We start from the raw sequence: 13,095 nt of genomic DNA, 5'->3' as shown, positions 1-13,095 counted from the left end.
GACTAATGATGTTGAGCATCCTTTTGTGTGTTTATTGTCTACTGGTATATCTTCTCTGGAGAAATATCTTTTCTGGCCCTTTGCCCATTTTTTAATTAGGTCATTTGTCTTTTTACTGTTAGGTAGTAAGCTCTTCAAATATTTTAAATACAAGTTCCTTATCAGATATATGATTTGCAAATATTTTTTCCCTTCCATGGGTTGTCTTTCCACTTTCTTGGTGATGTCCTTTAAAGCACAAAAGTTTTTTATAATGTTAATTAAGTCCAATTTATTTTTCTTTTGTTGTTTGTGCTTTATGGTGTTGTACCTAAAAAAACCATTGCCAAATCGAAGGTCACAAAGATTGACTCGTAAGTTTTCTTCCAAAAATTTTTTGGTTTTAGCTCCCACAATTAGGCCATTTTGAGATAACTATGTTGAGCATCTTTTTGTGTGCTTGCTGACCACTAATATATCTTTTTTGTTTTTATTTACTTCTTTGTAAAAGTTTGTTTATTAATATTTATTTATTTTTGGCTGTGCTTGGTCTTTGTTGCTGCAAGGGCTTTTTCTCTAATTGCGGAGAGTGGGGGCTACTCTCTAGTTACAGAGCACGGGCTCCTCATTGCAGTGGCTTCTCTTGTTGCAGAGCACAGGCTCTAGGTTGCCTGGGCTTCAGTAGTTGCAGTGATGGGCTCATAGTAGTTGCAGCTTGTTGGCTCCAGAGCACAAGCTCAGTAGTTGTGGCACACGGATTTAGTTACTCCATGGCATGTGGAATCTTCCCAGACTAGTAATCAAACTCATGCCCCTGCATTGGCAGATGGATTCTTTACCACTGGACCACTAGGGAAGTCCTATCTACTTTTGTATCTAGCATTAGATAGCGTTCCAACTTCATCCTTTTGCACATGGATGCCCACTTGTCAACTGGTTAAAGGAACTATTATTCTTTTTCCATTGAATTGACTTGCCATCCTTGTCAAAAGAAATCAGCAGACTATAGAAATATGAGTTTATTCTAGACTCTCAATCATATTCCACTGATCTATGTGTTCATCCTTTAGTCACACTATACCCACAGTTATGCTAGACAATATCCGCTCTGACTTGACTGATGTAACAGTATAGTTAGTTTTGAAATCAGGAAGTATGAATCCTCCAACTTTGTTCTTTTTCAAAATTGTTCTGGCTCTTTTGGACCTCTTACATTTCCCTATAAATTTTATTTTTAATTTTTTATTCTTTTTTTAAAGGTAGCTGGAATTGTAATAGGTACTACATTGAATTTATAGATCAATTTGGCATATACTGCCATTTTAACAATATTAAGTCTTCAGATCATGAACATAAAACGTCTTTCCATTTATCTAGATCTTTAATATTATTCAACAGTAGTCTGTAGTTTTCAATGTTCAACTCTTGTATTACCTTTTTAAAATTTTCTTATTATGTATTTTATTCTTTTAAAATATGAATTTTTTTCCCTAATTTTATTTTGGGATTGAACATTGCAAGTGTAATGAAACATATTGGATTTTTGTATCTTGATCTTGTATCTTGCAATTTTGCTAAATTCATTTTTTAGTTCTAATAGCTTTTCAGAGATTCCTTGGGATTTTCTCTATACGAGATCATGATATCTGTAAAAAGAGGTAGTTTTACCCACTCCTCTCCTATCTGAGTGCCTTTTATTTCGTTTTCTTCCCTAAGTGCCCTGGCCAGAATCCCCTGTACAATGTTGAATAGAACACTCTTGATTGTTTCTGGCCTTAGGGAGAAAGCATTCAGTTTTTTGCCATGAAATATGTTAGCTGTGGCGTTTTCATAGAGGCCTTTTATCAAGTTGAAGAAATTCATTTCTAACCCTATTTGTTGAGTGTTTCTAGCAGGAAAAGGTATTAGATTTTGTTAAATGCTAGATGTGTCTGCAGCTATTGAAATGATCATACACTTTCTTTGCTTAATCTGTTAATCTGGCATATCACATTGATTGAATTTTGTATTTTGAACCAACTTTTTATTCCTGGAATAAATCTTGCTAGCTCATAATGAACCTTTTTTTATGCTGCTAAATTTGTTTCACTAGTGTTTTGCTGAGAATGTTGCATCTGTATCCAAAAGGAATATTGGTCTATAGTCTTCTTAAGATGTCTTTCTCTGGCCTTAGTATCAGGGTAGTTACTGGCTTCACAGAGTAAGTTAGGAAGAATTCCTTCCTCTTCTATTTTTTGGAGAAGTTTGTGAAGGACTGATATTAGTTCTTCTTTAAATATTTGATAGAATTTACCAGTGAAGTTATCTGGACTGAAGGGACTTTTTTGGGGGGACATTAAAAATTTATTAATTTATTAATTATTCTCTTTAATTGTTACAAGTCTATTTAGAGTTTCCATTTCTTCTTGAGTCAGTTTCAGGTGTTTCTGACTTTCTAAGAATTTGTCCAGTTCATCTAGGTTACCTTTCACTTGGTACACAGTCATTCATAGAACTCCCTTATCAGCCTTTTATTTCTATAAGATTAGTTGTAATGTCTGCTCTTTCACTTTTGATTTTGGCAATTTGAGGTTTCTCTCCTTTTCTTGGCCTGACCACTGTTTTTATAACTACAACCTTCCTGCTAACTGGTATTCTTGAGTTTCCTTAATCCCAAAGCAGAAGTATAAATCACCTTCTACCCCATCATATAATTTGTTTAGGGTATGCCACTTGTTTCTCCCACCAGTATAAGCTCTATGATAGCAGGCACCCTCAACTTTGTTCACTGTTTCCTAAGCATGCAGAAAATGCCTGGCAAATGATAAGTGTGCAGGCAGATTTGCTGGATGTGTGAAGGAATCTGAAGTGAAGCAAAAGAAACCAGAAAAGTTGCAAATAGTAACAATAATAATAACAGGAATGATCTTAAAGCTCTAAATGTGTACGGTCGAATACAGTAACCACTGCCGATGTGTAGCCCTAACAGCCTGAAATGTGGCAGGTCCACACTGAGAAGTGCTGTAAGTGTAAAAAGACACAACAGATTTCAAAAACAATATATTTTTAAATTTGAGATAGCTTAACAATAAGTTTTGTATTGGTTATATGTTGAAACAATATTTTGGATAAACTGAGTTAAATACATACACTACTAAAGTTCTTTTCACCTGTTTCTTTTTAGGTTTTTTCAAGTACCAGAAAATTTTGAATTACACATATGCCTGACATTTGTGGCTCAAGTTTTGTTTCTTCTAGAAAGCTCTGCTCCAGATGACTTGGATAGGGTCAAGGGGTAATATCGAGTGTCTGAAAAAAGGAAGGCAAATTCCAAATGCATGGTCTAGTAAGGCTCTTACAGAGCCCAGGGAGGGAGTGGGCGCAGGCACCTGCCCTTGGGCACAGAGGCCCCTTGCAGGGTCTGAGTCTGCGCTGCCCACTGATCACCACTGAGGGGCAACCACCCTCTTCAGGTCTGATTCAGCAGGTCTGGGGTGGGGTCTACAGGTGCAGCCGGGGGCTAGGATGCACCACCCTGAACGCCTTCTTCAGCAGGTACTGCTCCGAACTTGACCGGGACTCTTCACCTGGAAAGCCCCTAACAGATGTCCCAGATCGAACCAAGGGCTTTGAAAATCAGGCTGCACCTCAATGTACAAGAACAAAAACCACATGAAGAACTTCACTAAAAAATGGGCAAAATGTTTCAACCCCTTGGCATCCAGCTCTGCAGCCAGCACCCAAGTCATGCCACCCTTCACCACGTGACAAGACAGGTGGCCACGCAGGCCAGGCATCTGAGACCCCCGAGATCACCAGCACCTCCTGCTCCCAACCACCTGAAGGGCCTCCATCTTTTAGTGGGTGACATAAAGCCACTTTGTTGGGCACCACTATGCACTGGGCATGGTTCTAAGCCCTGGAATTCAGCGTGGGCTGAGTGACAGGGAGGCAGGAACTGCCCCTTGACTCTTCACTAGAAACAGGCACCAGCCTGGATATGCCCAACACCATGGAGGGTGTTACATCCAAAAACAGGACACCTTTCCTGTTTCATGGAAATGGTCACAGCCTCTCCTCCCCTCAGGGCTCACTGGCTGTTCATAAAGCAGGGAAAGGAGGTGGTTCTCAAATTAGGCCTGTAGAACAGCATGGTTTATGTATCCTCCAAAAAATGTTCTTAAATCTATGCCCAGCTATTGCCAATCTGTTCTGAATTCAACAAAAGCTTGTATCTGGCTTAACAAAGAATCATAACTTTAGTTATTTTAGGATCATTATGTCAATGCAAAAAAAAAAACAGTCCATCAGGAATTTCGGCCACTGAACGACCTAGTGACCCTCTAACCTAGGAGACAAAGGCCACGCAAAAGTTAAGAACCTAGGAACACCACTAGCTGCCAATAAGGATGTTTTCATTTTAAATAGATTCAGATCTTTATATGAATAAAATATACATTTCTCTGTAACATGCCAATATGGTAATTTTTGGAAAACCAAGTTGATACATAATGCATTTTTACATTTCTACACTAACAAAGTGACTTGCAGCTGTGAAAGATGCTTTAAAAATAACTAAATCGGATTCCATTTTGAGGCAGGGAGAGAGAAGGAATTAAAAATTTTGAAAATATATTTGAGATCTCCAAAAAGGCCTCATCTCTTGCCTTGGACCAGGTGGCCTCAGAGAGCAGTGGGAGGGACAAGATGTTTCCAGGGAGCAGACGCTGTTCATGTCACCTCCACTTGGTCTTTCTTATTCAAGCACTTGGTAAATTCCAGGCAGCTCAATATGGACTCTCTAAGGGAACCATCTCCAATAGAATTTCACTTTAGGTAGAAGAAAGAAAATCCAACATTGCATCTCTCTTGCCTAGGCTCTTGGGGGATCCCTCAAATTAAAAAAAAAAAAAAAAGGAGAGGAATACATTCTTGGCTTCTTTTTGATCAAGACCTCTGTGCCCCAACCCAGGGCCCCACCAAGAAGTGCTCCTTCATCCACTACGATCATGCCCTCCTGATAACCCTGGGAGCCCCTATTTCAAACACAGCATCCTCTCTTCCCTCTCTCTTGCTTGTCAGAGAACAGGTCCCCATTAGGGGTTTTAAAAATAAGGCCACCACATATACATCCATCTCTTGATTCTAAGAGAACTGGCAGGCGCTTAGCTGTAAGAAAAGTCTCTCTGACATTAGGGATCATCGTGAAAAAGTGTTAGAAGCAAACAAACTGCAGAATCACATCTTTGGTGATTCCATCGTGTTTTTAAACCATATATGTGTGTGTGTGTGTGTAACGTATATGCATGTATACAAATGTGTACATATATATACACCACACATATCCTTATACTAACATTAAAACAGGCAGTCCAGGTTCCTCTGTGGAATGAATAAACTTGAGTGTGAAGCAGTCACATTTACTGAACATAGTTATTTATTGATTTTTCTTTTAAGATATTATCCCTGTTGTCTACTTAATCATTAAAACCAAATAAGCCTTGCTGGCCCCAAATGGGGGTAGAGTATTGCTTGTCACAGAGGGATGACCAAAGGAAATGATGTTTTTATAAAAAGGAGCCATAGGGCAATGCTTTGTGCTGGAAAAGCACAAAGAGGGCTCAGCGAGCATCCTGTTAAGAACAAGTGAGACTCTGAGGAGCCCAGGGTCAGAGTGGACCACAAGCGGGCCATGAGTCAGCCAGTGGAATAACCGCCTTTTAAAAACACAGAATGGAGTAGGGTCATGAGCTTCTGAGAGAAGCAGAAAGTAGATTCTAGTTAACAGCCTGGACTCAAACCCTAGCCCTGTGCAAAGCGTCTCTGAGTCTCAGGCACCTCTTCTCCAAACTGGGAGTGATCACGGTACCTGTTTCACAGATCAAGCACCTTAATGTAATAAGCACCATTTAACTGCTAGCGACTGTTACCAGGAGAGAAAGAGTGCAGGTAGCAAGCGCAAGATATATTCTTAGCTCTCAGCAAAGTAGGTTATGGTATAAAAATACCGTTCAATAGTAACTAAACTAGCCTCACCTTCATGTGCATCTCACAGCAGCCTCAACATGTGCGACTTCTTCTCTAAATACCCTACATTAGGCATCTGGACTCCAACCCTGGGGTCCAGCCCAGCAGGCAGAAGCCACTGGCAGGTTCGCTTACCCTTTCCTCACTTGTGCAGGAAACTCCACTGTGGGCAGGGCCAGACACCCACCCGCCTTTTTGTCAGATGGTGCCCAGTGACAGGGGAAGACAGAAGCAGGGAGAGGTTAGGTGGGGGAGGAGCAGGAAGTAGGCCTGAGAACCTCTCCAAGGGAGCGGCCAGGGGGATGAGCTGTGGGGACATCAGAGGAGGGGGGAACAGCACTGGCAAAGGTCCTGGGGCAGGAAGTACCCGATGTGCTCGAGGGCGGGAGAAAGCAAACACAGTGATTCCTCCTCCACCCGAGTCCTCTCTTCCCTGGCAACCAGGCTTTGGAGCTCAGGAGGCTCACCATTGATTTGCTCTGAATTTCCTGAGTTTATCTATTAACCACCAAGCAGGCTGGTGGCTAGTGGAGAGGACATCAAGAAAGCACAGAAGGTGGATGGTGATGATCCTCCCGCTGAGGGGTCACACCCCAGGACAAGACCTGCTCTCCCCCAACTGGGGCACACTGAATAGAGTCAAGGACACACCAAGGTCAGCTCAGGGCCTGCCTGAAGTTCGGGGGAAGCTGGGAAGGATGGGGTGCCCTGGACTGGGAATGGGGGCCTTCCTGGCTGATGGCAGCAAGTTTTCCACTCTCTCTGAGCTGCAGTTCTGTGTCTATAAAATGGGGAGGGGGGAGTATGACAGGGGGTTCCCGAGCAACTCGAGTCAAATAAAATCAAGCGTTCAAAGCGATGTGCCACTTAGAGGTTGTTACAACGGGGCTCACCTTCTCTCAAGGGGAGGGATCCATGAACCCCTGAATTACATCCGAAGCCATGTGGCAGCTGCTTTCTCCTGGAGAGGAGGATCCCTCAGATTTTAAAGGGGATAACTCCCCAGAGTCTAAGCTCCGGGAGCCTGAACACAAAATGCACAAAATTCCTACCCAACAAACAGCCAGACAAGGAGGTCAGCATCGAGCCCCGGAAAGGGGCTGTGGGGGAGTGGGCCCAGGGGAGACACAGAGAATGTCCAGACCCCCACTGGCACCCCCACCACCAGAGACAAACTCTGAGGAAACCCTCACCCCTGGGCATCAGCAAACCCACTGTGGGACTGGAAGAAACACTGGCAACACGGAGATTGCCACGAGGAGATGAACACGATGTACTACAGGTACTACGGTCACTATACAGAGCAGCAGGGAAAGGCCAGACAGTGTCCCCACATACAGACGCCCAGAAGACTAAGCTGAGGGAAAGCACAAGTTTCCAACTTTTTATATAAAGTTAAAAAGAAAACACCCCCAAAGAATCCTGTATGTTAGTTGTGAATCTATCTGCCTGCAAATGAATCAAGAGTCTAAAAGGATAAATCTGAACGCATCACAGTTGTTGGTGGAGAATGGTTACTTAACATTTCTTGGTAAGGCTTTATTTCTGTTGATTTTTTTAAAAAGAACTCTAAAGGACAGGGAGGCCTGGTGTGCCACAGTCCATGGGGTCACAAAGAGTGGGACATGACTGAGGGACTGAACTGAACTGAAAGCCAAAATGACAAAAGAAGAAAGAGTTTCCAATTCCAGGTAGAAGAGATACAAGTGTTTATTTTATTACTCCCGGAAGTTCTTTCCAGTTAAAAAAATCTATCCAACACGAAACATTTTTAAACCATGTTGCTGGCCAGTTCAGTGTTGGGCTGAGGGTTCCGCAGCCCTGATCTATAACTGTCTGTAATTTAAAGCCAAAGTTAAGGCTCTTTACCTCTATGCTGGTGTTGGGGAGCCGTGCCCTGGCCAGGCAAGGAAAGGCAGAACCCCAGAAAACAGCTTTTCCTGGCCTTTGAACCCAAAGCCCAGGCCCCAAAGGGCAGATCCCATGCAGAGACAGTGGCAGGAGGGAAGGGGGGTGGAGGGGCTGGCGGGATAGAGAAGGGACAGGGCAGAAAGGGGACAGTCCAGTGCCCATGTCACGCGAGCAGCTGTGGGCCTGTAGCCCGGCCCTTGCCGGGCAGGGAGCTCAGTGTCGCCTGACTGGTGCCAGGGGCTGCAGCTTTAAATAAACTTGGACTCATCCACCTGGACCAGGAAGCAATACCAACTGTGTGTCGGGCAGGCCAGGCATTGTCAACAACCGCCAACATGGCCACTGAGGACCCCAGCCCTGGGCCGAGGCGACGGCCCCAGTGTCGGACCCTCCCTCCTGACACCTACCCCACTGCAGCTCCTCCTGCACTGGCCCATCCTCCTCCCCACCCAGCGGGGACATGAGAGGCTCCTGGGCATCCCTCAGTGGGCCTGGTGCCTGGAGGCTCTGCCAAGAGGTGCTGGGCCAGCCCATGCGATGGGGTACCTTCCCCTCCTGTCCCAGGCCCCTGGTCCCCCTCAACAGCTACACTTCCTCACCTACTCATGTGAGGCCCTGGCTCCCTTTCCACAATGGCTCACGGAGCCTGGCTTCCACTGCAGGGTCTTCCACCACCCCCCATACCCTCCCCAAGGGCAGTCCCAAGGACCTCCATCCCCCAGTGTGGGTGTGGACGGCAGCAGCCAGGACAACCAGTTGTGGCCGCTGGAACTAGAGGCCTGGGGTTGGGACGACCACCCAGCTGGGCCGCTAGCCCAAAAAGGTTCACAGAAAAGTGAAGGAACGGTCAGTGGAGCCAGCTTCAGGCTGAGGAGATGGGGTGAATGGGAAGAGGCACTTCTGCAAAGGGGACCCGGGGTGCTTGGCGTGAGAGCCTGGGCACAGAGAAACAAGAAGGTCCCCTAGAATGGGGTGACTTTCCCCCCACTGCTGCCCGCTACTTTGTCCCCATCTGAGAACCACCAGCCCATCACCCTATCCTCACAGGCTTGGTCCCAGACAAGCCCTGGAAGCTTCCTCAGAGCCTCGGATGTATATACAATCTGGGTGCTGGACCCCTCCTCCCCTTCTCTGCTCTGCTCTCCAGGTCCCCCTGCCCTGGGCACAGGCACCCAACCAGCCCCCACCTGAGGGTGAGGAATTTCAGAGTCCCCAGGGCCCAGCCTCCTCCAACCCCATCATGGGCTTCCTCCACTCCACCCCTCCACTCCTCAGCCCCCCAGGCCTGACTGCCATCCTCCCCCACGTGCAGGGAGAACTGGGGAATTCACATGCCCCCACACTCCTCCCAGCTCTCACCCACAATTATCAATGATCAGCATCCCTCGCCAACACAAGGTATCACCACAGACGTTTCTTAATAAAGAGGGAAAAAGGGATCTGCCGCTGGAGGTGTAAGAGGAAACCTTGCCAGCGCCCCCACCATGCCGAAGGGATGGGGGAGGATGGCGGAGAGCGGGGCTCTGGCCTCCGCTGAGCTGGAACCAAGGGGTTTCAGGAGTTCTGGAGCCAGACCAGGAGATGCCAAGTGAAGCCACCTTGATTCATAGAGTGAAGACTCCCAGGCCAGAGAGGAGCCCCCGATCGGATTTGGGGTAGAGCCCGGCGGCTGAGCCCCATCTAGGGCCCTACATGGCTCCCGTCGGTGAGCAGAGCCCAGGAGCCACCTGTTCCCTCCACGAGGCCCTACCTGAAAAGAGCCTTCAAAGTCCGTCCTATTGCCTCCCCACAAATAACTCTACAGAACTGCGCCCCCACCTACCCCCACGACCCTAAAACCCATCAAGCTCCCACCTCCCCTCCCCATCTTCACCCCAGTGACCTGATCCTAGCTCCCTGACCTCAGCCCCCAGCTCTCCAGACTCCTCTTTCCAGAAGGATCTGGGGAAAAAGCCTTCAGAACCCCAGATCCCCTGAGGACCCACAGCAGAGGCTGTTCCCACGCGGCGCGGAGCGCAACGGGCACCCCCCGCGTAGATGAAGCCACGCGGAGAAGCAGGCGCAGAGCAGGTCCCGCCGCCCCCGCTCCCGGCCGCCCGGTGGGGGTGGGGACAACGTGGCCCGCGCTGGGGACGACACTCCGGGCCAGGGCCGCCCCCTCCCCCGCGCTCTAGGCCCCGCGGCCGAAACCTCGCGCTGCTCCTCTCTGACCTCCCGCCGCCAAATGCGTCACGTCTGCCGGGCGCTCCGGGGACACCTGCTGCCGCCCCCGCTGCGCTGAACCCAGCGCCTCGAGCCGGGGCCTCCGGTCCGGCGATCGTGCCGGACAGGGCCCGGTAGGGCCGCACGCGCCGCTGTCCGGTGGCCAGGCCCCGGGGCCCGGGGGTCGAGGCCGCGCGGGGCCGTGCGCTCCGGGCCCCGAGCCGGGAGCAGCCGGGGGCGCGCGGGGCCGCAGTGCGCCCGGAGCCGGCGGCGCAGAGAGTCTGGGTCGGCAGGATCACCGCCCTCGGAGAGCAGCGCCCTTCGGGGTCCCCGGCCCGGCCCGCACGCGCCGCAGCTCTTACTTGCCAATATCCTCGTAGAGCTGGTACTCGTCGGTGAAGCGGGTGCAAGTCACCGTGGTGGCCATGGCGGCGACGGACGGGCTCGGCGTGCGCTCTGCTGCGCTCGGGCGGCGGCGACTCCGGCTCCCGCTCGCGGGCACGGCGGCGACACGGGCGCGGGCGCGGGCGACACCTCGGCTCGCGGCGCCGAGCGGGGGCCGGGCTGGGCTGCGCCGGGCGGCGAGCGCACGCGAGATCTGCGCGCTCCGTCCCCGCCAGGAGCGCGCCGCACACCTACGCGCGGAGAGCGCGGGCGCCGCTGTCACCGCCGCCGCGCCCGCCCCGCCCGCCGCCCCCTGCACGCGCCCCGCACTCCTCGCATCCGCGCCCTGCACCCGCACACGCACTTGAGCCCTGCGCCTGCACCTACACCCGCACTCGCGCCCTGCAAACGCTCTCGCACTCACTCCTGCTCCCGGCATTCGCACCCGCGCCCTCGCCCTGCACTTGCTGCGCTGGCACCCGCACCCGCGCCCAGGCGCCTGGGGCCACGCACACGGGCAACCGCTGGCTCCCTGAGCTGGCTTCTCCGCTGCCTTCTGGCGACTCCCTTGCCGCGCGCACATACACAGGGGACTGCACGCAATGAACCCAGCCCCCTTTCTCCTCTGAAGGCCTGCTTCGACCTCGACCTCAAGAGGGGACGGAGGTGCTCATGAGGAGGTGGGGAGAGCCCTCCCTCCACAGACTCATTCCTAACACCCCCACGAGGAGATGCTACAGGACCCCCCCTGCCCGGCCCGGGTCTCTACCACTCCACACACCACACGGTCCAGCCTCCCTGGCAGAGCCACCCAGGAGCCTCCCAGACCAGGTGTGCACACTGGGGACACAGGGAGTACTAGATGAAAGGGTGGAGGCTGCCTGCTCCACCACAGTCTTAGCCCCTCCCTCTTCCTAGCAGTTGGCGCTGAGGGCTCCCCAGCAGAGGTCCCAGGAACAGACATTTCCTATTCAGAAAGAGGTCCCTGAATCGGGGAAAAATGTTTGGTCCGTCAGCATCTTGGGGTCCTGAGAGCTCACAGCCCCCTTGCCCAGGTAGAGGTACACATTCTTCCTCTCCCAGGCATAGTCTGCCTGCCTGCTCCCAGCTCTGGCCTGGAAGAAGACGGTCCATCTTGAGAGCGGCCCTGGAGAGGAGGACAAGTGAGCAGGAGGAAGGGCAGGAGAGGTTGGGCTGACCCCGTTTCCCACAGAAGAGCCTCTCCCAGGGCCACACCTAGGCGGCCATCTAGGACCAGGACTCCAAATTCAGCAAAGACAATCTACTGGGTTCCACACCCCCACACTCATCAGAGAGGAGAGGGCCAGAGTGAGTCCTAGGCAGGCCCAGAGGAAATGAAGCTTCCAGCCGCCAGCCCTGGATTTGGGTCATTCTGCTGCCCTGCTAGGAGCCACTTACTGCACCGCAGGCTCCCCAGGAGTAGGGTCTGGGCCTGTCCTGCTCATCTCTCTCAGCTTGGTGGCCAATCCAGGGCTGGCTCCAGAGCCCACAATAAATGTCTCCTGGATAGAAGATCTAATGCAGGGATTAGGGGGCAGGGGTGGACCCAGGGCCTCCTCGACCAGCATTCCTTTGGCACACAGCTGTCAGGCAGGGGAGCACACCAGGTGGTGACCAGTCCCAGTCCTGGCTGGTTTTACAGACCCAACTTGTACCCAAGAGAGGGCTGGAGGTTGAGGCACACTTAGGGGACAAGGTGAGATCAGGACTGGGGGCAGATAGGGCCCCATGGTGGGCATGGCCTTGATCTCTGCAGGGCAGGGCAGAGGTGAGACCACCTCTAGGCCTCAGTGCTGGAACCAGAGCGCCCCAGGTGCCTCCTGATGGGCGGGCGCCCACCTCTCCTGGGGCAGCCTGGGGAGGACGGGAGGCCCCTCATGGACTGGCAGAGGCTTGCTCTTGGGGTTGTGTTTGCCCCACAGGGGCCTCTCCCTACACATGCTGGGCCATCTGCAATGCTCTGAGCTCCGGAAGGAGAAGGAGGCAGTCCCACACAATAGAATACAATTAGCAAACAAACAAAACAAAATTGCACCCCTCAGTAAATCAGGCTCTCTCCAGGCTACAAGCAGACCCTGCACGCTGCCAGGGTCACACACGCTCCTTCCAGTGCGAGTCCATGCCATGACACTGTGGCATTAAAATCATGATGACAGCAGACAGTGACTTACATATATGCATTCTACATGTATTATCTCATCTAATTCTCAACCAGTCCTAGGAAGCATATACTATTATGATTTCCATGCTACTAGGTGGGACAGCAGAGCGATAGAGAGGTGAAGTAACTTGCCTAGTATCACGCAGCCAAGAAGTGGCTGAGGCTCAAACCTTATTTCCCCATTAAGACACTTTTCTCTTTTACTTTCACACACACAGATATAAACACACAGTCACCCAATACATACCCAGCACACACTCACACACATGCACAACGTCCTGCCACACTGGGCAAGGACACCACAGCACCCTGGCTATCTGTTTTGAGGTCCTTTCCCCTGGGTGGGGAGGCTGCCCAGATCAAGTTTACATGAGAAGTCAGAGTCACTAAAAGGGTGTGATTTGAGGCCCCCATGCAGCTCTTGTGAGCAC

The 13,095-nt window shown here is 50.6% G+C and overlaps 1 protein-coding gene across 17 annotated transcripts in view; it reads right to left on the bottom strand.

Moving 5' to 3' along the window:
* CAMK2B (calcium/calmodulin dependent protein kinase II beta) overlaps positions 1-10,809 on the bottom strand; it is a 92,719-nt gene extending 81,910 nt beyond the window's left edge. For 9 of the 17 annotated variants that reach the window (XM_081535266.1, XM_081535268.1, XM_081535267.1 and 6 more), the window contains exon 1: positions 10,461-10,797. In XM_081535266.1, the coding sequence (XP_081391392.1) occupies positions 10,461-10,525 (65 nt within the window). In that variant the 5' untranslated portion in view covers positions 10,526-10,797. Of the gene's footprint in view, positions 1-10,460 lie in introns of all 17 variants that reach the window. The other 8 variants (XR_014067003.1, XM_081535262.1, XM_081535263.1 and 5 more) reach the window with 2 other exon arrangements.
* Between the last annotated feature and the right edge of the window lie 2,286 nt (positions 10,810-13,095).

Source organism: Giraffa tippelskirchi, chromosome 10, assembly GCF_054371585.1.
Source record: "Giraffa tippelskirchi isolate mGirTip1 chromosome 10, T2T-mGirTip1v1.2.pri, whole genome shotgun sequence".
NCBI classification, from domain to species: Eukaryota; Metazoa; Chordata; class Mammalia; order Artiodactyla; family Giraffidae; genus Giraffa; species Giraffa tippelskirchi.
Note: the sequence above shows the minus strand (reverse complement) of the source record. Positions and strands in the feature narration are given on the sequence as shown.